The sequence below is a fragment of the Mytilus galloprovincialis genome, chromosome 4 (genome assembly GCF_965363235.1).
Source record: "Mytilus galloprovincialis chromosome 4, xbMytGall1.hap1.1, whole genome shotgun sequence".
Classification (NCBI taxonomy): domain Eukaryota; kingdom Metazoa; phylum Mollusca; class Bivalvia; order Mytilida; family Mytilidae; genus Mytilus; species Mytilus galloprovincialis.
Genome location: NC_134841.1, coordinates 56033498 through 56059055, shown reverse-complemented (window position 1 = coordinate 56059055; position 25558 = coordinate 56033498). Strand labels below are relative to the sequence as shown.

General features: G+C 31.0%; 1 protein-coding gene across 5 annotated transcripts in view; it reads right to left on the bottom strand.

Moving 5' to 3' along the window:
• LOC143072485 (death-associated protein kinase 1-like) overlaps positions 1 to 25558 on the bottom strand; it is a 103008-nt gene that overhangs the window by 17259 nt on the left and 60191 nt on the right. For 3 of the 5 annotated variants that reach the window (XM_076247416.1, XM_076247418.1, XM_076247417.1), the window contains 5 exons: positions 12488 to 12607; positions 11819 to 11917; positions 8498 to 8596; positions 3865 to 3963; positions 1208 to 1306 (listed from right to left, as the gene is read on the bottom strand). In XM_076247416.1, coding sequence (XP_076103531.1) covers positions 1208 to 1306; positions 3865 to 3963; positions 8498 to 8596; positions 11819 to 11917; positions 12488 to 12607 — 516 coding nt within the window. Of the gene's footprint in view, positions 1 to 1207; positions 1307 to 3864; positions 3964 to 8497; positions 8597 to 11818; positions 11918 to 12487; positions 12608 to 22552; positions 24618 to 25558 lie in introns of those variants that run through there. The other 2 variants (XM_076247420.1, XM_076247419.1) reach the window with 2 other exon arrangements.

Here is a 25558-nt window from a genome sequence, read left to right as displayed (position 1 = left end):
TGCACCACATTTTTGGATGTTATTATTTCTTTATAGACAAAAAAATAATTAGTCATTTCTTTAATAAATATCTAAAAAATAAATGGGGAATGTGTCCATGGGACACAGATGATGCCCCTGTTTACATATCATATAAAGTTATAAAGGAACATAACTGAAGAATGGTAAAAATGATGCTACCCAAATTTGTACTACATGTGAGTTTTGTGATAATAAGTATTATGTATAAGTCTCATAACATTTGGTTGAGGCTAACTTAAGTAGGAGAACGGAAAATAAAATCCAGCAATTTTTATGTTTAAAAAGGGGCATAACTCAGGAACTGTTGAGGTGATGCCACCCAAATTCATACTTGATCTGTATTACCTATGTAGTAATAAGCATTGTGTATAAGTTTCATACCATTTGGTTGAGGCAAACTAAAGTAAGAGAACAGACACCAACTTTAGGACATACATAAATACAGACAGACAGACGGTCAAGGGTGAAATTTAATGTCCCGCCCCCTCTGCTATGGTGGAGGCATAAAAAAAAAAGCTTAACTTAGCTTAATTTGTTTAACCTCTCTTCTTTTTTTTTTAATTTAAGGGAATCTTAAAAAGTTGGTACTAAAAGGTTTAAAATAATATTTATACTATTTGCAAGTCATTAAACATATCATTACTTTTGAGATAAGTTATTCAGAATTCTGCACCATCTTAAAGACTTAATCCAGAGTGATGACATAAATCCAGCAAACATTCAAGTTGAGGTCACCTATTCCAAGGGTGGTCTGGTGTATGACAGCATTTTAAGGTCTTGTTTTAGCAGTGGGACATCAGAGTCTAGATTATTTAGAAAACATGGACTTCGGCAAATCAGACTTTTCATATGTGAAGCATTTGTTTAGGCCCCAAAAACAGATGTACAGATAGACAAAGCAACTTTGTATGCTCCTCAAAAAGTTTAGTGGACAAGCACACACTTTTTAATATTATGGAGGGTGATACAGGGGTATAAACTTCTGAGAAATATAAATTGTCATTGCTGTTCCTATTTCCCACCCTCATGTTGCCACGTTTTCATAGTTCTGTCTAATTCTTGCCATCTTTCCACATAAGTATAAAGACCCTCTAACATAATTAGAATGATGTAGATCATAAGGCTTATGAATAAATTTTATCAAAAATATACTAAATTGTGTTTTTATATGTGTTTTAGTAACTACCTTATTCTGTTTGTTAAGATCGGCTCCACCAGAAGACAGAGATGCTACAATCTGATTAAACCCGTGCCAGGCAGCACTGTGTAAGGCTGTGTCACCTAACTTAGATGTAAAAAAGTTAATAGGTTAATAGCTAAAAAACATAAAAGGTGGCACTGTGTATAAAGTTGTGTCACCTAGCTAGACATAAAACAGTTAATATATTAATAGCTAAAATAGATGAAAGGTAAAAAGAATGAAGAAAATAAAAGTTTATCAGTTTAATAGATTTTAAAATGGGTACCATGCAGGGCTTCTAAAACGGTAATTTATGCAAGACAATTTCTCAGACAATTTAGTCTTTTTTCAATAAATGTCTGGATTTAGTATAACTGAAACAGATTTTCAGAATATTTCATGTGATTAAAAAATAATAATCAAGATTAAGACATTCATTTTTGGCCTGACAGTTTTCCCTAACACGGACAAAATTTTCTGGTCATATAATTGACATCAAAAGATTTTTTTTTGTAAAACCAAGCTCTAATTAGATACCCTCTCATCAACACATTTTAATGTAGTGACAAGCTTTTAATTTGCAGCTGTGAATTACCTGCACACCTGGCAGGTAAAAAAGTACCAGACATTGATTGGTCTTTTTAAAGTTGTCTTTCATGTTTGACTAGTTTGCAATGTATTATTGTAAGCAATAAATGATTAGGTTTGTCAAAATAATATCAAAACTAATCAAATCAAAAACTTTTTGAGCAAGAAATGGACAGATAAACATTGTTTGCATAGATATCAGTGTGCCTTTACGCACAGGTGTATATTGTGAGTTTCTCTTCAGTATTTATTTGAACAAACATGTAGAGGTACAAAGCTTTGGGTATTTGATAGAAATATACAGTTTTTTCAACAAATTTTCCACATTTTGTCTCTGTGTTGAGTTTGATTGCTGTCAAGCCAATATCCATAATTAGGTAAAGATGCTTTTATTGTCAATTTTCATAAATATTATCAATAGGTAATATATACAATGTATATATCTCAATGTTGTGAAAATCATGTGCTAGTGCTATTATCGTACACTACTCTGCAGTCGATTTATATGTATACTTTATTATGTTTTGACCTCTTGTACACGTTTGTGTCTGAGGAAATAAAGTATTTTGTCTTGTCTTGTTTTGTACAGTGATTATTAGAGAGTTCCGAATGAATATTAAGTCAATAACTTGACAAAATTTGTGTTGAATTTTGGTGGAAATATTTCTAATTTGGTGTGTTATTTTGCATAAGTTTAAGAACTTTATTAAGTGAATTTAAGTGTCAAAGTCCTCTCAGACGCATGTTATATTTCTATAAACAGATATTTCACAGGTTGTAAAGTGTAAATAGATAATTACATTTTTGTGTCAATGATGTTTCATTGATTTATGGTTAATATTATTTTAATGTTTTTTCACTGGGTAAAACAAGATGTTTACAATTTTTGGTATATATCCATTTAAAGGAGTAAGTTCGGTAAGTGCCATATTTGGCCCCAATTATAAAGTTCATGGTTACAAGACAATAATTGTTTTAAGTTGCCTTAAAGACATGTGAAAAAGTTAAACAGAGCTGTTTTTGTCAAAGTTTAATTCTAACGCAACGATTTTTACATTCCAAAACGGTCAAGATAAAGGATTTTGGTGGACAAAATCAGCGGGATTTCAACCAAATAAAGGACCAGGAAACATAGAGCGCAGGCTGGCTTATATCCTATCTAGTCAATGTATTAGCTATAATTTATCGTGATATTGGTCAATAAATCCGAATTTGAAATTTACGCTAAAAAAGTGGGCCATTTTAGGACCTTATCGAACATACTCCTTTGTATATTGTTCTCTGAATAACATGTATTTTGCAATGTTTCAAACTTTTGTTATTTAGTGAATGACAGTATTTTTTTGTTTTCTTTTCAGTAAATCATATTTAGAGTATGACATATTTGTATGGAACATATTTGTATTTAGGAATGTAAAATGGAATGTATTATGATGTATTAATCTTTATGAGAATATATCACTGTGTTCACTGGTTTTAATAAAGGTTAATAATTTCATTTGAATACGCATTTGCCTATAGTATATTTCCACACCCCAAGTTACTAGAAACACAATGATTCACTTAACTTTCTCATCAGAATGTTATGGCATCAATAAAGAGTATAGCATACGCTAAAGTCCCTTGACAATCTGCACTTCAAAGTATCACTGTTAGTTTACTAAAGATATATAAATGTACGAGTGTTTGTCAGTAAATTGAACAATTTACATAGTAAGAAGCATTCTTTTCACATATTGTAATCTATTTCCTAACCCTTAATCCCTGTCTATGGTGACTTTGATTGGCCTGAACGGCTTTAGTTGCCAAAGTACAATAAATCAGGATGGAAAATTAAAGTCTGAAATGGCTCAATTTGTTTTGAAAGCCCTGGTACTGTGAATATATTATTCATTATACCTTAATAAGAATGTTAGATCAAATGTGTTAATCAAAATTTAAATCATGATTTTCATATTAAAGTCAAATGATGATTTTCAGATCAAAAGACACCATGTCTACTGCTATAAGTCTTATGCAGTAAATAATAATGTTGTGATGTAAATGTAAGTGAAGAAGTTGATGACAGTACTTACTGTATCTTGGAGGTTTAGTTCAGCACCTTCTGACACAAGATAGGCAATAACAGCTGAATGTCCATACCTGGCTGCTACATGTAAGGCACATTCTCCAGACTATCAAATATACAAAAACTTTAATCTTATTAATGTTTTCATAGATTACAACTCATTAACTGATGTGAGATTCTAAACTTTCAATAAATAGGCAGCCACTATTTATATAAATCCATCTTAGCATTTGTAAAATCAAATTAACCTTTTCAAACAAATTTTGCAAATTCTGACAGAATAAAGAACCATGTTTTTAAACAAAATTCAAAAGTAATAAATATGAAATAAGAACTGAAGCAGTCTGATTTCCATGGCTTGATCCTGATTTATTAAAAAAAAAAAAGGATATTACCAGTATACAAATTCATTGTAACATAAAATGAATGTCATATATGGCAAAATGCATTTACCTCAATGATGAATAGACTTATCTATGAAATCAAGAAGGTGCATACACTTATCAATTACAGTTCATCTATAACCTATTGTGTATTGGATCTTAAACTTTATGTGTAACTAAACCAAGTATTTATGCTGACATGTAGGTCACAGTAATCTAATTTTTGTAAAGAACAGTTGTTAAAATCCAAGATATATGCACAACCATTTTCACTTTGACATACTGCTGTTAACACAAACCTATCCATTCATATTTCATAACACAAAAGAGGTTTACACTAAAGAGTCAATTTCGATATAGATATATTATTATGGTGTCTTTCCGATTGTCCCACTTTTTGAAATTACAAGTAAAAAAGTAATGAAATTTTGTGAGACAATCGGGAATATGTTTGTAGGACAATTGGGAAGTTTAAATGTGGGACAATTGGGAATTGTTTTGGTAGTGATTAATTTGTTTTTATAGTATGTTGAAGTTAATTAAAGGTTACTCATCAATGTAACTTATAACCAGGTGCTCCGCAGGGCTCAGCTTTATACGACCGCAGAGGTCGAACCCTGAACAGTTGGGGCAAGTATGGACAAAACATTCAAGCGTGATACAGCTCTGAATTTGGATTGTGATCAAATTTTTGACATTACATGGTTTTTTTTTACACAAAACAAATGTCAAGATTTTACAAATCAATTAAAGATTTCTTCTTCAAACTTTTTAAATCTAAAATTAAATAGTTGACACAGCATAGGTTTCTGACACAGAATGAATGTGGTCTAATGAACTTAAAGTTTTTTTTTGCCTTTGAGCAATTCACTATGCTGTTGAATATTAATCCTCTCAAAAAATGTTTGAAGAAATTTTCTTTTTATTTATGAAATCTGAAATGAGAAAAATTTAAACCCCCCTTTTTTTTCACATCCCCGTTTCCCTTTTTCCAAAACTGATATCAATTCAAATTTCTAATGGAGTTTGCAACAATAACTACTCTTTTAAATACATCATAAAATATTAAAATGTAAAATAAAGTGCTTGTTATCACTGAATGGTAAAGATTGGTTGGTAGTAAAAGTGAATATACATTGTTTATTGTATAAAACAATAAAAAAAACTTCATCAGCAACATTTTATATTGGCAAATTTCCAATGAAGTTATTTACATAAAGTTATTGGCAAATAAAAATAGAAAATGACATCATAGTCATGTCTGGCAAATGTCCAACATACATTATCTAAAAACATTTTAGATAAGATAAAGAAAAAAAGCTTCATCAGCAACATTTTATATTGGCAAATAAAAATAGAAAATGACATCATAGTCATGTCTGGCAAATTTCCAACATATATTATCAACTACTATTCTATACAAAGAAAGATAACTCCAATTGAAAATTAATTGCTATTGCACAATATTGTGCAATTAGATATTTCTTGCTATTGTGCAATACTGTGCAATTGAATTTAAATACATCATAAAATATTAAGATGTAAAAAAACTGCTTGTTATCACTGAATGGTAAAGATTATTTTAATTTATCAGTTGGTAGTAAAAAGTGAATATACATTGTATATTGTATATAACAAAGATTTAAGTTGATTCTGGACAAAGAAAGATAACTCCAATTAAAAAAAAATCTTGCTATTGCACAATATTTTGCAATTAGATATTTCTTGCTTACTATTCTGGACAAAGAAAGATAACTCTAATTAAAAAAAAATTTGCTATTTCACAATATTGTGCAATTAGATATTTCTTGCCATTGTGCAATACCGTGCAATTGAAAAGACTTGCTATTGCACAATACTTAATATAATAATTTTAGATCCTGATTTGGACCAACTTGAAAACTGGGCCCATAATAAAAAATCTAAGTACATTTTTGGATTCAGCATATCAAAGAACCCCAAGATTTCAATTTTTGTTAAAATCAGACTAAGTTTAATTTTGGACCCTTTGGACTTTAGTGTAGACCAATTTGAAAACAGGACCAAAAATGAAGAATCTACATACACAGTTAAATTTGGTATATCAAAGAACCCCATTTATTCAATTTTTGATGAAATCAAACAAAGTTTAATTTGGACCCCGTTTTGGACCAACTTGAAAACTGGGCCAATAATCAAGAATCTAAGTACATTTTTAGATTCAGCATATCAAAGAACCTAACTGATTCATTTTTTGTCAAAATCAAACTAAGTTTAATTTTGGACCCTTTAGACCTTAATGTAGACCAATTTGAAAACGGGACCAAAAGTTAAGAATCTACATACACAGTCATGACAGTTAGATTCGGCATATCAAAGAACCCCAATTATTCAATTTTGATGAAATCAAACAAAGTTTAATTTTGGACCCTTTGGGCCCCTTATTCTGTTGGGACCAAAACTCCCAAAATCAATACCAACCTTCCTTTTATCGTCATAAACCTTGTGTTTAAATTTCATAGATTTCTATTTACTTATACTAACGTTATGGTGCGAAAACCAAGAAAAATGCTTATTTGGGTCCCTTTTTGGCCCCTAATTCCTAAACTGTTGGGACCTAAACTCCCGAAATCATTACCAACCTTCCTTTTGTAGTCATTAACATTGTGTTTAAATTTCATTGATTTCTATTTACTTAAACTAAAGTTATTGTGCGAAAACCAAGAATAATGCTTATTTGGGCCCTTTTTTGGCCCCTAATTCCTAAACTGTTGAAACCAAAACTCCCAAAATCAATCCCAACCCTTCTTTTGTGGTCATAAACCTTGTGTCAAAATTTCATAGATTTCTATTCACTTAAACTAAAGTTATAGTGCGAAAACCAAGAAAATGCTTATTTGGGCCCTTTTTGGCCCCTAATTCCTAAAATGTTGGGACCAAAACTCCCAAAATCAATACCAACCTTCCTTTTGTGGTCATAAACCTTGTGTTAAAATTTCATAGATTTCCATTCACTTTTACTAAAGTTAGAGTGCGAAAACTAAAAGTATTCGGACGACGACGACGCCGACGACGCCAACGTGATAGCAATATACGACGAAAAATTTTTCAAATTTTGCGGTTGTATAAAAATATTTGATGGACAAAAATAAACAAATGATAATATTTACATATTCTATTTTGCACATAGTTAATTAAGAAATTATTGTGTATTAATTTTGTCATTTTAGACTAAAATGCGATTTTAATTTTTGCAATATTGAGAAAAATCCTGTTTAATTGCTTCATATAAAAAATTTCAAAATATGAGTTTAAATTTAAGCTATTTTAACCCTGTCGCATTTTCGCAAAAAATTCTGAATGTTCAGTATGTACTATCGGAATATAATATAGCCATGATAAAATTTAGACTTGGCTGCATATTTTTTTTATATTTTTAACTAGCTGTCAGTAACTGCGAATACGCTCAGATCTGTCTTTGTTGTGGTGAAGTATAAGTCCACTCTGTGTGACTGTCAAGTTTTTTCAGATGTTTTTCTGTATCCATATCTGATGAGATATAAGCATTTTTCTACTCATTTTTTAGTTAATTCTTAAGTGTACTATTTCAACACTGTCCCAGGTGACCTATTGTTGTTAATGTTTGTGTCATTTGATCTCTTAGGGAGAGTTGTCTCATTGGCAATCATACCATATCTTATTTTTGAAGGAAGTCTGGTGATTCTTTATAGTGTATCAATGTACTCGGACTTCCATTATAAAATTACAAAGAAACATCTCTCCATCAACCAGTTCGAGTAGAGTGTAGGATGCAAATGAATTTATACTTTCTTTTTTTTTAATTGCATGCATTATTGCTATATCTATTTAAAAACTTTACAAAAGTCATTCGAATTTCGGTATTTAGTGCTATTTTCATTTGTTTTATAAATAACATTGTAGATATATTTCATAAATCAGAAATAGTATACTTTTTTTAATCAAATACTAATTATTAAAAAAAACATTTATATATATTCTTTTAAAATTAATTTTAAATGTGCCATAATTAATTCTTGTCTATTTAGCAAAAACAAACAACAGTTACCTTGTTTATCTAAGAACATTTTACTTCATATAATAATGTGGGACAATCAGAACTTTTCATGTGGGACAATCAGAACTCTAAAATTTTAAAAAGTGGGACAATCGGGAATAAACCATTATTATCAATTAGTTGCTAACAGTTGTTTAATGATAATTGGTCAATTCTGTAGGCTGCAAGGTTTTGGAATTTACCTTGTTTTGTGTATCCAGAGATACATTTTCTTCTTTAAGATACTTTATGACTTCTTTTTGTCCTTGTCTTGCTGCCCAGTATATCAAACCATCTAAATTCTGAAACAAAATATATTCGATTTTCAGATGGTGAAAATTTAGAACTCTTGGTTGGGTTTGTTCACTACTTGCTTAGACTTCAGGGGATTTAAATGAGTTTTATTGAGTTACATCTATTTTTTTACCTTTTGTATGTGCACTTGGCTGACTATTACATTGATGTATATGATATCATTTATCCCTTTTATTTATATTTTATATAGTGTAACATTGGCTATAATACATTTTTAAAAAGGGGCTCTACAAAAATATAGCTCAAGCATACAAAATTGGTAACAATGACCAAGTTATAAATGGACCTTAAGAACTATTAAAGATGTACCCTCACTTTGACATGAGTTTCTGACTTGTCTGTAAAAAATATCCAAAACCCACAAAAAATCTTCAAAACAAAGAAATTATCTAATTTTTATTAACCATGAAGATACATTGTGGATTTGTTTTCCTATCAATATAAATTAATATTTATTTGCTTAAAATATTTGCCACTGGACATAATGCAACCAACAGTCAATCATAAGTTGATAGAAGAATCTGGATTGAGGAAATAAAAAAACAGAATTGTATCTAGCTTTTAAAATCAAATTCACACCCTGTTACTAAATAATTTCCCTGGTCTTGAAATAGGCAACCTAAACCAGGTCAGACTCGGGATGTAGTCAATTATCTAAGAGTGAAAAGAAAAGTAATAATTTTTTCATCATAATGCAATCAGCATGTTAGCTATATCAATCATCAAAGCTACTTGCAGATAATTAACAGGTATAAATTAATTTGTATATCATCACTCAGTATCTATTTGTGGGAAGTTGTGAATCCACCCATTGATAAATACTTCTTAACGGATATATACTCAATGAACTTATCATGTAATTTACAAAGACAAATATCTGGTATTACTTATGCACTTAATCCAAAATTAATCTTTTAAACATTTTGTGTTCGGTTCAAAACTACGAGATTCCCAAATTGAAGACTTGTACTTTATTTAAAGAGAAGCAATAATGGAATAATATAATAAGAACTGAGCTAATAGTAATGTTTACCCTTCTTGTCCAAAACTCACTTATCTAAAGTTACTAAGTTAAGAAAGGAAGCTCTTTGTAATGAGTATCTCATAACATTATTTGAATCAAAGATGGAGGTACAACGTGGTATTGTTCAATATAAATGCTCCAACCAATTCATTATAAAAACAAGTTAAACTGTAAGCTACTGCATGGACAACAGACTGGCAAATAAACTTACAGATGACAAACAAACAAAGATAAAACAGTCTGTCCTTTTGAAAGTTGGTGGGGTTTATAATAATTTTTATGATTTATAAGCTTGCATAGTAATTAAATGTCCATTCCCCTTATGTTTGAACTACATAGTCACAGTTTTGATATGAGAAACCACCAAAAAATTAAACAAAACCCAAACTTACATTTTAAAGTTCTAAAGCTTCATTTTAAAAGTCAATTATACATGTATCTTAACAGAGGTTAAGAAGTCTGTTTTCCAGATTTAACAACTACAGGTTGATTAAAATTGCAACCTTAGTTCATTGATTGATTGATTGATCGTTGTTTTTAAGTGCCACTTTTAAGCGCCACATTGGGGCTATTTCATGGTGGCCAGTGTTAATTGTTGGAGGAAGCAAGGGTGCCTGAAGAAAATTTACACTGACCTTTGATAGGAAATACCCAGTACATTGTAAGTGCTTCATAATAGTTGTACAAATGTATAATTTTGTTTTCAAGTCTAGATTCATTGGCACTGTTGAAAAAAATTCAACAAAAAATTCTAGACTAGGGTCAACATTTTGTACAAACAATTGGAAAACATTACAATGTAGTAAGTAACCTTATCCATTCAACTTTTGAATAAAAAACAATGTAACCTTATGTACTTATAAAAGTACATCAATGTTACTTGAAACAGGAAGTAGTGTTAAAAAATTGACTGTCACTGCAACCATGAGTAATTGAGAACTTCCCTAATTTGTCATGAATAGGTTTTGTAACAAAATAGCAGTTTGACCAATAATTGATCAGTTGAATATGGAAAAACCTCAAGGAAGTGCTCCTGTACCTATGTTAAATAAAAAATCCAAATATAGGAAGAGCAATAAAAAAGTCAAATATAGGAAGCAATAGTAATAAAAGACACAGAGTCAGTTCCCTATCCGTATTCAAGTAACATAGGCAAGATATAAATAATAGAATAACTGATCCAAGAATTCAAGTATAAACAATCTTCAAAAAGATCTTTGAAGAATTCAAATATACATAATGTAGAAAAATACTGAAAGATCCAAGAATTTGTATATAAAAACAAGAATGAGTCCATAGTACACGGATGCCCCATCCACAGTATCATTTTATATGTTCAGTGGACAGTAAAATTGGGGTAAAATCTCTAATTTGGCAATAAAATTAGAAAGATCATATCAAAGTAAACAAGTGTACTAAGTTTCAAGTTGATTGGACTTCAACTTCATCAAATGCTACCTCGACCAAAAACTTTCACCTGAAAACTTTAACCTGGAGCAGGACAGACGGATGAACTAGTGGACAACCAAACAGACGCACCGACCAGAAAACATAATGCCCATAAACGGGGCATAAAAATGTTAAGAGAGTGGCTGAACAACACATTAATTTAGGAATGTGTGAAGCACACAAGTTATAAATCCTAGTTGTCCGGTCCCAACTGACCAATTTTCAATATTTGAATTTATGTATTTAGTTATTCTTTTTATTACATTGATTATGGTCTTTTTAATGGAAATAAAGTAGAAATGCAAGTAACTATGTTTTTCTAGGGTTTCCTGTTTCACTTAATGCAATGTCATTGACAACACACTTTGTTGTATGATGTCACAGGATTGAAATCATAGGATTTATAACACATGTGAAATTATTTGGGTTTATCTTTTTTTACCAGGAAATCATGATATTATATTGTAATGTACTAACTAACCTTCTTAAACTGTTCTATCTTTGCTACTTAGTTAGGATATATAAGTTGTTGGGATTTTAATGGTAGAAAATTAACATATACCAGTACATGATCTACTTCGAAAAGACTAAAAATAAAGGATTCAGGACTCTCATTCATAAAACATAACTCAGAACTCTTTAGTGCTGGAAACACTAAATCCAGTGTTTTGATTGGCTAATTTCTGAGTCTGAGTACAATAATTTTACTTCAAAATTTTATGACCACAAGGTTTACCTTGTCAACAACATTAACATCTGCCCCTTTAGATTGTAGATATTTTATTATTTCAGTATGACCTCCACTAGCTGCATTGTGTAAAGCAGTTTCACCATGCTAAAAAAAAGAACAGTCTTATAAGTTTGTTACTTGTGTAGTTTATTTTGATACAAAAATTAGTTAGCTGTCAATTTTAATATTAATTTTCTATTTATTATCATACCAATAATGCAGTACACTGGGAAAATGTGGAAGAAAACCTTAAATATTGATAGGATATACACAAAAAGTGTACTTTCCAAACACAAGAAGAGCCCTGCCCTTTTGATTTCTAGCTAGTGCATATATATAGCTGTAGAAGACCATTCTGTCATTACTTGAAAATTTCAGTACCTCACGCTATTGATCTCCCCTACTTGCAAGGGTCATAATTCCTTTTACACAAGAAACTCGAAACTTGAATCCAGGTTTTTTAATTGGTGCCTTGTTGGAGAGGTGACCAATAAGTAGTCGCCTCAATTTCAAAGAGATTTTTAAAAGTCTCAAGCTAATTTTAATAGATCGAATTTTTTCTTCATGTCTATGCATTCAAGCGTTAATGTAGCCATTTTAAAACAGCAGTATATAATGACAAATTATTCTGATTAATTCTGTCACATTAAATAGCTAAATAAAGAGAATTTATACCTTATTAGTGGCCAATAAATCTATATTCTGTGCCATTTTCACAAGATCTTTTATTCCTTGTAAATTTCCTTCTTCTGAAGCTCCAAACAAAGCTGCCATTACAAAATTTTCTGCTTTCTCCTGCAAGATAAATACCGGTAATTTTTTTTTATTTATGTTGCAATAAAACCTTGTAAGTTCTTGAGGCAATAGTCAATTTCTAGAGGCAATACAGTCATACCTACCACAACAGCATTGGTTAACTAAATATTGATATAGTGACATATATTGTGCTAATAAAATTGACATTGCCCTTTTACAATACCCATTGGCTAAAATGTATTTTGAATTTCAGTTTGAAATCATTTCTTTAAACTGATCAGTTTTAGTTTATTGCTTGTGAAAGTTTGTTATTGCATGTATAGATAGTGAACTGTAATACAAATATTCTCATCAAATACAAGAGCAGGCCAAAGCTATTGAACTTGAAAAACTATACCTCTTTCAAATTCATATAGTAAGAGCTAGATTATTAAAAATTAACCAATACAAAGTCTGTCAAAACTTAAAATAAATTCCTCAAACTAATCACACATTTTAACAAATGTAAAATTGCTCTTTTCTGGCCACAGAACCATTTGACCGTTTCAGTTTCATATCAATAACTGTAAACAGTGGAATACATGCAAGTATCAGCCATCAAGGAAGTGAAAACTGGTGGACTTTAGAGTGTGTAAAGACAATTTCATTTCAGAATAGATGCAATAGTATACATGTCATTCATTTCTGCCAAAAAGGACACTCTGCATTTCATAATCTCAGTGGAGCTAAGAGTGCATTAGTACAAATGAGTTGTGGCTCAAAAAGATGCATTTTTCAAAATAAAAGGCATAAGAACAGTGACTCAACTTTTAGGTCCAAGACAAACTTCAGAAATTGAATTTAAATAAGTAGTCATGTCATATCATTTGATTTGTATGTTTTGAAACTAATTCACTGTTCTTTCCTTCCGTAGAAATAATTCAAAATACTTGAGAACAAAATTGCTATCCCATCGTCTGTAGATTTCAATTTGCGAAATACAATACTGAAATTCTAAGTCGGACAATAACCCAAAACTACAGATTTATAAATTGGTTCTTTATCTTGCTAAAACCGAGGATAAAACAGATGTTACTGATAGAATAACTCAGCTATCTAGTAAAAAGCAACATTTCAATGATATTAAAACATTGTCTTAATCAATTGGTAATTTATTTGACATTACTATCAGTAAAAGCATGCTAGTGTCTTTACTAAAATAAATGATATCCTGCAACAGTATTTCAAATCAGACTTCTCATTTTTATGTCAAATCATCTCTACGCATGTATTTCTTATCACAAGTCATTTAACCTGTATCAAAACAAAAACAAACTTGTAAGATTTGCTTATATTCTTCTTTCTGACTCATTTCTGTAGTAAGTGGTAACTAAGTGTTGATGTGCCTATTGAAGATAACTTCTTTTCATCATTCAAAATAATTCCAGGAGACATTCCCACTGGACTGAAGACATTCCCACCGGACAAGAGGATAACTGTCCTTAGACAGATCCTTGACCTGTGTAAAAGTTTAATAACTGTCAGAACCATCCCCTGCAATTTAACACAAATGTTCCTGTAGTACTAGTCTAACTTAATCTTGAATGAAAACAAATAAATTAATCACTGGATAAAATTCATTAATCTGTAGAGGACTAAAATAGAACAGAAAATAGGAAATATTATGTGAGGAAAATGGAGAACTTACCATGATAGATCTACATGACACGATAATCAAAGGAAGATTGTACAATGATGTACAAGTGGTTGATGTGCCAAAAATGTGATAACAGTAATGATCATCAGTGAGAAAGTACTTTGTCATGTTATCAATGGATATTGGCATATAATAAGTAACAATAACAAATCGTTATTGCAACACACTTCAACAACAATTATTGTTTTTCCTTCCCTTGCTTAGATTTTTATTACTAATGAGCAAGATTTGAGCTTGAGGCTTTCTGTTGTCAGTCATACCATAGGTTTTGACCTTCTTTGTTTCAAAAAAACATAAAAGTTTTCTACAGACTTTGAATTTTTTGAATGGTTTGAACTTTCCTTTACAAAATAATGGCAAACGCACACAGAAAATATGCTGATATCAAGCTTTTAAATTTATTTTAAAGTATCTGTTTTATATGGTTATTAATTTAAATCAAATAACTGCCAAAAAAACAGATAAACATAAACTCTACCAAAACAATCATGCATTGACTTGTTTGATTGTGACTCCAAAGTGAAGACGAAAAACATGAATAATGTGAAAATAACTCAGGACTAATAAATCATGTTTTGAAAATTTTAACATTTGCTCCACTAACCTAAATTACATTATTTCCATTATTTATTTATTTCCCTTACATGACTGAAACTCCCAGACAACTGCTTATCATAATGTAAAACTCTATTCAATTGAATATGTACAAATGTGCATATTATTCATGTGTACTTTGACTTTACAAGGTAGTTTTTCTACTAACAAGGAAACTGCAACATTATCAATTATGAAATTTAAGCTATAAATATTCTTAAGAATACAAAAGTAAATATACTCCAAACTTTACAATAGAAACAATACATGAGTTCACCAATTTTCTTGAAACTAGTCATACATATGCGTTTATCTACATTTCTATCAAATAAGAGCTTATATGAATGTCAAAAAATAAAACAAAAAAGTTTTCAGATGAATTTCAGGTTGCAAATAAGATTAGGTCACCAGAAGCTGCTCAGTAATTCTTCAATAATTAGGTATGACATTCAAATTGAAATGACCACAAAAGTACAAATGGGTTACTGTCATACTTCTATAAATTATGGCGTAACAGATTCTTAGTCAATCACAGTCACAATTTAATTTGTATTTATTTCTTGTCCATTTGACAAAGAATGGTTTCTCATTAGGGGATTTATTTTGTCTTTCTTGTTTAAAATAACATTGCACAATACATGACCAGACTCCTCTTTAAAGAAATACAATTGAATACCCAAAAAATCCCATTATGCAACAGCATTTAGGAAATGGTCCAATTTTTACAATTCAACAAGACGTTTCAGAAAATTGACTGACTAAGATTGAGACTTTTTCATTTTGAGTTTTCCTTATGAATAAAAGAGATGAAGGGAATATACATCAATGAGAAAGCAACCTAAACCTGTATGTGATTTCAAAACAATGTTATCTGTCATAGCATAGATGTAATACCCATTATTATGGGTATTACATCTATGGTCATAGATATCATCACTCTTTCAAAACCCATTTACAAAAAAAATTTAGCTAGATAAAAAATTCCAATCTAAGTTGTAAAATAAGATTACTTCGCTGCCAATTAATGACACCATCAGACTGCTTTATGTCTCTATAAACCAAACAGATCTTTTATTAATAGCATCTTGATTTTACTTTGAAATAAATAGGCAAGAGTTTTTCTTAATCTTTACAATGGAAACTACAGATATAATAGAGGTTCTACAGAGCTCATATTGAAATGAATCCGCTGGTGAAATGTGTGCATGTCATTTAAAAAGGTTTCCTGCAAAATCATGTTGATACATGGTGGCCATCTTGGATGTCCAGTAGTGTAAACAGATTTATTCTGAAACTGAGTTAATGATACCTTGAATTGATGTTTGTGCCAGAAACAAAGTTAAGGGGGGAGTTTGCATAGTTAAATTGGAAAGAAAAATTATGTTCACTAAAAGTGAACTTCAATTAAAACAGATCATCAATGAACCTTACGGGTCCAAATACAAAACATGTAATAATCGTTGCTGGACATTAACCAGCTATATATAATTCAAGCTACATTTTATAACCAGATGCTCCACAGGGCGCAGCTTTATACGACAGCTGAGTTCGAACCCTGAACATTGGGGCAAGTATGGACACAACATTCAAGATTGATACAGCTCTGAATTTGGATTGTGATTCAATAGTTGACACAACACAGGTTTCTGACACATAATGAATGTGGTCTAAGAACTTAAACTTAAAAACTTTAAATTTTAAATTGGACATTACCTATTATGGTCCAATATCTAAAATCTAAATACATGATTAGATTCAGCATATCAAAGAACCCCAAGAATTCAATTTTTGATGAAATCAAATAAAGTTCAATTTTGGACCCTTTAGACCTCAATGTGGACCAGTCTGATAACCGGGCCCAAACTTCAAAAATTTAAATACATGGTTAGATTAAGCATATATCAAAGAACCCCGTATATACAATTTTTGTTGAAACCAAACAAAGTTTAATTTTGGACCCCAATTTGGACCAACTTGAAAACTGGGCCTATAATCAAAAATCTAAATACAGGTTTAGATTTAGCATATAAAAAAAACCTAAGGATTCAATTTTTGTTGATATCAAACAAAGTTTAATTTTGGACCACGATTTGGACCAACTTGAAAACTGGGCCCATAATAAAAATTATAAGTACATGTTTAGATTCAGGTTATCAAAGAACCCCAAGGATTCAACTTTTGTTGAAATCAAACTTAGTTTAATTTTGGACCCTTTGAACCTTAATGTAGACCAAATTGAAAATGGGACCAAAAATTAAGAATCTACATACACAGTTAGATTCGGCATATCAAAGAACCCCAATTATTCAATTTTTGTTGAATTCAAACAAAGTTTAATTTTGGACCCTTTGGGCCCCTTATTCCTAAACTGTTGGGACCAAAACTCCGAAATCAATCCCAACCTTCATTTTATGGTCATCAACCTTGTGTTTAAATTTCATAGATTTCTATTTACTTATACTTAAGTTATGGTGCGAAAACCAAGAAAAATGCTTATTTGGGCCCCTTTTTGGCCCTTTTTTCCTTAACTGCTGGGACCTCAACTCCCAAAATCAATCTCAACCTTCCTTTTGTGTTCATAAACCTTGTGTTTAAATTTCATTGATTTCTATTTACTTATACTAAAGTTATTGTGCGAAAACCAAGATTAATGCTTATTTGGACCCTTTTTTGGCCCCTTATTCCTAAACTGTTGGGACCAAAACTCCCAAAATCAATCCCAACCTTCCTTTAGTGGTCATAAACCTTGTGTCAAAATTTAATAGATTTCTACTTACTTAAACTAAAGTTATAGTGTGAAAACCAAGAAAATGCTTATTTGGGCCCTTTTTGGCCCCTAATTTTCAAACTGTTAGGATCAAAACTTCCAAAATCAATCCCAACCTTCCTTTAATGGTCATAAACCTTGTGTTTAAATTTAATAGATTTCTATTCACTTATACTAAAGTTATAGTGCGAAAACTGAAAGTCTTGCGACGCCGACGACTACAGACGACGACGACGCCAACGTGATACCAATATACGACCAAAAAATTTTCAATTTTTGCGGTCGTATATAAAAAGAAACTACAAACTTAGGCTTATCAGGCAAAGATAAAAAGTGTTTGAAAATGAGCCAAATTTTCCCTAGATATTCTTTTGAAAAATTAATCATTATCAATTTTTGTTTTTAAAGAAATCACATATTTTTGCTTAGAAACAGTTCTATTAGAATCTTGTTTTTCATTTCTGTCAGAATACTGTTTTTCCCTTGAAAACAGATGTCTGACCCTACACTAGATCCAATGTGTACAAAATTGAGAAAGGAAATGGGGAATGTGTCAAAGCGACAACAACCTGACCATAGAGCAGACAACAGCCTAGGGCCATCAATGGGTCTTCAATGTAGCGGGAAACTCCCGCACCTGTAGGCGTCGTTCAGCTGGCCCCTTAAAAAATATGTATACTAGTACAGTGATAATGGACTTCATACTAAACTCCGAATTATACACAAGAAACTAAAATTAAAAATCATACAGTCTAACAAAGGCCAGAGGCTCCTGACTTGGGACAGGCGCAAAATTGCGGCAGGGTTAAACATGTTTATGAGATTTCAACCCTCCCCCTATACCTCTAGCCAATGCAGAAAGTAAAAGCATTACAATACGCACATTAAAATTCAGTTCAAGAGAAGTCCGAGTCCGATGTCAGAAGATGTACACTAACAAAAGAAAATAAAGAAAATGACAATAATACATAAATAACAACAGACTACTAGCAGTTAACTGACATGCCAGCTCCAGACTTTAATTAAACTGATTGAAAGATTATGTCTTCATCATATGAATATCTGGCACAATCCCTCCCGTTAGGGGTTTAGTATCATACTATCATAAAATATATGAAAAGAACATAACCCGTGTCATGCCAACAACTATTTTTTTAAATAAATGTGTTTAATTCCAGTGCAAAGACCAAAGACCCTATAAGTGAATCAATATTAAAGCCAAAATATGCAATCTTTAATGACCTGACAACAGTATCGTAACTATATCCCTTCTTAATAAGTCTGTTTAAAGGTTTTGTAAGCTTTTGAGGTGAATACTGACATTTTTGTGCTTTGTAAAGAATATTACCATAAAAGATTGGATGTGAAATAACTGAACTATAAGATGTCTGCATGTTGAGTTATATTTACGAATTATTTCCTTATACCGATGATAAAATTTAGTAAATGTTTTGACTAGTTTGTGTAATAATTTTTCAGTAATACATAAATTTCTCTCGCTAAAATCTAATACGTTGTTACATACACGAGCGAATCGTACAAGTTGAGATATATAAACACCATAAGATGGTGACAAGGGAACATCACCATCTAAAAATGGATAATTAATGATAGGAAATGAAAAATCATCTGTCTTTTTTTTTTTATTTACTGATGGAAAACACATTTCAACCAGATATGTCAATCAATCAATTAAATCCTAAAAATAACTAAAAAAACATTTGATCAATTTATACAATTATTTGTAAATAACAAAGAGTTTCTGGGTGTTCTTAACTTGTATAAATATCTCAACTTTTATAAAGCATAAAATAATAGGAAGACAAAAGATTACAATAAGTACCCTTTGATGATCAATTATCTTGTTGTGTAAAACTTCAAACTTACATTATATCAAACTCTAAAACAGTAAATAGTCAATATATCTGAATTACTTATCCACCCACGATTACCCAACCGCACGATAACCACTTCAGGTGTTGATTCACTTTGTTCAAATTCAAGTTTACTTTTTTACTGTGAACCCCTGCATCTGATAGGATCCACCTTTGCCATACTAGCATTGTACGAAAAATCGGACCATTTAAAAAGTTTTCGATCCGTTCCCGAAAATCACCAGATACGAGGAAAAAAGAAGGAGAGATTTGGAAACAGAAGCAACCACAGAAACATACAAATAAGAAGCAGTCCATCACTAAGGATTAACAAACCATACATAAGTACATAAAGTCAAAATAATTCAGAATACCAGGCATTTTACTTAGAGAAAAAAGGAAAGAACCAGAAACAAAATGAACCACATAAACCACAAAACATATGTTTAAATAAAGCTTGAGCCACAGACACTTTATTAGCAAAGTAAATTTGTATGAACGAGTCTACCAAGATTTACAATTCCCAAAATTGCGGCGATCATACACTTCACCCTATTACCAATTAGTACCTCCCTCGGAGCAAACCAGTTGAATTGGTATGGGATGGCCAGTGGGGTGTTGTCCAATCTGACATTTTATGATCTACTTTCATCATTTCTACAATATTATCACTAGAAACCTCCATGAGAACAACTACACAAATGTGTAAGAATAGCAGCTAACCACATCGTTAATAACTTTATTGACTATAAACTTTCAATTTTAACTATACTATATTCTTATTTTACTTTCACTTTCTATTTATATCTATAACGTCGTCATAACAACCTCTATTGTCGGCGAACCACACAACCGCAAAATTTGTACTTCACTGTTTGATTTTATGTGTAATATTGCCCTGAAGATGCTACCCCTGTTGGCGAAACATTCGACCAGAATCAACTCTTACCATGCGGTAATTGATGGGTGTTGTTGTCTTTATAATATTGTTTTATTATATCAAACTCTAAAACAGTAAATAGTCAATATATCTGAATTACTTATTTGTTCAACTTCTTCTTGTCATGAATATGTATGAAATTAACGGACAATAAACAAACAACAATCAATCAGCCGAATTGTTTCACAAATAGTTTATGAACCCACCTTAATCTTTGAGAAGTTTAATCTATGAATTTTGTACATCAAACGTGTTATAAAAGAGCAAGTTCAAGTGTTTTTATGTAATAGTTATATCAATGATCCTAAAATAAATTTTGGCAGTAAGAAACACCACAGAGTTACATAGACATTTTGATTGTATAGAAATTTTAACTTTATTACTAATGTGCCTATTGGAAACTCAAATATGATATTCATTGTTTAAAGAATGTATCATTACAACTTCACATTTTGATGAACAAATTTAACAAAACTCTGTAGGATATTAAAAAGCCCAAGTCAAGCCTGCACCACATTCAGTTTAGTAGGGCCCATTGAAGTATTTTCTAAAGAACCCCCATTCTAAATTATGAGCACCTTAAATCATTATAGCTTTTGATTGGGAATACAGAGGCGGATCCAGCCATTTAAAAAAGGGGGGGTTTCCAACCCAGGACAAAGGGGGGGGGTTCCAACTATATGTCCCCATTCAAATGTGTTGATCGTCCAAAAAAAGGGGGGTTCCAACCCCTGGAACCCTCCACCTGGATCTGCCACTGGACTATGGTCCACTAATTTGTGTACCCTATTGAACATTATTAAACCACTAATTCCTATCTAAGGGTTACAACTGTATCAAAAACTGTCATTGGCTTTTCATGGAATTTTGATATAAGGAGGTCTAATAGAATTTACTCTCAAACCTTTAAAGCATTAGTGCTCTTACAAAATCAAATGTCAAATTTTGACTAATTTGCGAAATCTATTGACAAAATATTCTAGTAGGCAGGTCTTTAGAAGAAAAGACATTTGACAAATAACTAAGAAGTATGTAATTATATAATTATACAGAACATGAATACATTGCACCAGCTGTCAGATCAATATATACAAAGACGTGCAAAAAGTATTCAGTCACAATGGCGGCCTGTTTACATTTGAAAATAAAAGTAGCGGGGTTCAAACTCATACTCATACTATGAGTTAATAAACCAACCAAAAGTAACAAAAGTATGGAAATTACAACCAGTAACTTAATTGTCATAATTTGGTCAAAAGTAGGTCAATTGAAGAAAATCTCAACTGTACAAACTTTACATTCAGTTATATATCGAATAGCAACCCATTAGCTACAAGGGCATTGAAAAATGATTGAGCAGACTATCACTGTAGTTTTTCATGTCAAAAAGATTTGTTTCAGATTTTCAGAACTTTTCATATAATAAGTAGTGAACCAAACATAGCTACTGATGCAGTGTTTTCTAGGAGGAACGATTGTTTTGAAGGCTATGGCTTTTATCCCTAATGAGGTCATACCAAAAAGTCAAAAATAAGTCAGTGTTGCTTTTCCAATAACCATTCGGCAGTTAGAAATTAAAGTGAAGACTCTGAATCTGACATGAATGATGTCTTATGGGAAAGTAACATATCTTCCTGCAGACTGATACCTTGTTAAATGACATAAATATCTGCATTGAGGACAGACAACAGTTAAGGATATTGTCATGTTGAACATTTCTCTAGGAACATGACTGTAGTAATTTGGTAAAAAGTAGATCTACATCTTGTGCGATTTGTCAAAAAACTTCATACCACTGCTTTTCATAAATCACTTCAATGTTTGCAAGGTAAACTGACAAGGGGAAAAAATCAAAGCCATTAACAGAATTTTTCACAACTATTTTACCCTCTTTAGATCTATTCATAGTAATGGTAAGTTGTCATGAAATAAATGATAAATGCCCTAATGATTTTTAAGATTAAATTTGTTACAATATTTATCAAAAATTCCTCAGTAATGCAACAGCTATTAATCTATTAATTCTGACTTATTTTATAAGAAATCCAGAGCTAGGTGACCATAAAAATCAAACCTATTTCATCCTATGCTATAAATTTAATTTAAAAATTACCTCAAAAATGTTTGAAATAGTGACTGACTGATTATCAAGAATTTCTTCCTTATCCGAAATCTCTCCAGAAATGATTTCCTCCATTTCAAAGGAATCCTCTTCCAAAAAGCCCTCAGATATCATAGAATGACTTCCAGTGAGTTCTATGGTCCCACTTTCCTCAGACTCCTCTGTCATTTCACTATCCCATTCAAAATCACCATATTCACTTTCAAATTTACAAATATAAGGCTTTGCTGTGGTGGTTTTTGAATTGTCATTTAAAGAATTTTGAAATGTATAAGAGTTGTCTCCCTTGTCCTCTTTACGAAAAAGACAGACATTATTAAATTTCTGTAAACTCCCGTCAGGTATCGAATCATTGCCGTTGTCAGAATCATCAAATTGCATTACTAAGCCAGAATCTACATCAAAGTTCTCTGCAATGCTAGATTTATCACTTTTCTTTGCCACATTTTTAGATCTGATGCTGATCTTGTCAGCTTCATAGAGTGTAGAGTGATCAGTCATATTGATGATTATGTTTACAAACTTCACAATTCACAGAACTTTCTTTAGACTGGGTAGTTAACGTCTCAATAAATATTTCTACATCCAATTTTTTTGCCTTTGATAGCTAACCAATTTCTTTGATTACAGGCAAGCATCAAGTTTTGGTCTATAAAATTTCACTTTTTACATCTCTTAGAAAATTTAAATGTTAATTGTATAACCATATGCTTTATATAACATCTCTATGTTTTCATCAGCCTATTATCAATAAAATAGCTATTTGATCTTATCTAAGATATTACTAAAATCCGATAACATATCTTTGTCATTCAATCCTCCATCGTCACCTGTAATTTTCTACACAATATTTGTTTTTTTATACACTTTTATGAATCATCTTTAAATTATTATACCCTACCATATGCTTCGATTTATTTTGCCTAATCCATTATCTCTTTGTAGTTTAATTATAGAATAGAGGGAGCCCATTCCATTAATGTTCTACAAACAAATTTATTTCTGCACCAAAATCTATTATATTCCCCAAAAGACATGCACCACTGCACTTTATTTAATAGTTTTTTGTCATTCACAGTGCACTTTGCATCCATAAAGACTTTCTATCTTTATTTAAATTAGGTATTCGGAATGCATGTGCATTTAAAATAATAATCCTTTTTCCAATATTTACACATCAATCCTTTTGCTCAGCCTCAAATTTAAAAAAAATAAAAATCGTTAACAAATATCTGTCATAATTTGCATTACCCATGGATTGCAACTGCTAAACTTTTCCAGCCTTTTTTGTTTCACAACATTCTTAACCTTGAAACACAAATATTTTTTTTTGTACTAGTCTGTCATGTCTGTATCTATTTGTATTTTCTCCAATAACATAACAATTAACTAAAGTAAAATATACATCAGCTAATTACAACTGGAGCCTGTAGTTATGCAACATAACAGCTGTTTCAATCCTTTTCATTTGATAGAATTATGATATTTATATTTCTCCATATGTTTCTATCAGCTTTATGTCCTTCATAATCACAAGTTGCAGTTTTAAATTTCACAAATTTTCATTTTCCTGATATGTGAAAATTTTTCCTTATGCGCTAACAATCATTCAAAGGATTAATAACGTATATGTAGTGATTTGTTTACTAAATCATTATTCACTAATTATTCTGCTTTCATTGAACATATATATCTGGCAAACATAACTATATATCTGGCAGTAAAAAATATCCACACATCGAAAAAATTTGTTTAACTTCTTCAAACCAAATTAATCTGAGCTGTTACATATGTACAATCTTATATCACTACTTAAGAAAATCAACTGACTTTAAATGATAGTAAAACATCAACAAGTAAACTGTGCACTCTATTTAAATAACAAAATCATGTTACATTTCAGATCAATGTAGTTCTTATTACTGCACATGACTTCTTCAGATCGTAAAAAATCTTCAAACGACTTTCAATCTACATCCCTGTCAAGCATTAAATCTTTGATATTCCAAACATTTCTTTTTAAATGTTAACTGTGATGACTTTCCAATTAGTTTGATAAGACCTACATCAATGAATATCTATTGACCTGATATCTATTGACAGCAAAACCACACAAAAAACTCAATAAATTCTGTTCTACATTGGATAAATGCTGGATGTCACACTTCTCCTATTACATTTCAATCAATGGTAAAGGTTTTCTATAGATTTTTACTAGACAGGTGCTTCTATACCTATACTAAATTATCTGCCTATATAATGGTAGACTAATATGTTATGATTAGTTACAAGCTCCTTATCCTCCACTTAAAGATCTAATAAACCCCTGATCAATCCATGATAAATTTCTATCATTAGCGTGTAACAGTTTGTCCTAATTGATGACGGTTTCAAAGGATTAATCCTAATGACCTTAGTCCATTTGTTTTTTCCGAATATTTATCAAAACATGTCAAGTCAACGCTTATCTATTTCTTATATTTTATTTATTATATTTTCCTTATTCAGGTCTCTGAACTCCCCCACTGTTTACTATGTTGTTTTTATGTAAATTAATTGTCTATCATTTAATTCTACACATCCCTAGATCTTTAATAAATAATTAGCCAGTTTGGTCCACTTTTAAAATCACTTCACTTAAAATGATGTCAAGAACGTTTTTCACATTTATATTTTCTTAATATAGATTTTTTTTTTATCTTATTGCAAGTTAAAACTGCTATCAACACTTTAAATAACATCTGCCCAACTATTATGCAAGCTCCTTTCTTCCTCAAATAATGGGATAAAATTTATACCAATAATTTTACTTTCAAATTACTTCCATGTTTATAAGCTGTGATTATTAGGATATAAAGTACTAAATGGTGGCTCCATTGCCGGCAATGCTTTTTTAGCAATTATCTCCTTAAAAGGCTCTTTTAATAAACTAATTATGGAAAAACTGCTGTTGTCTAATTGAAGCTCGATATCTATTTGCGATTTTACCGCACTCAA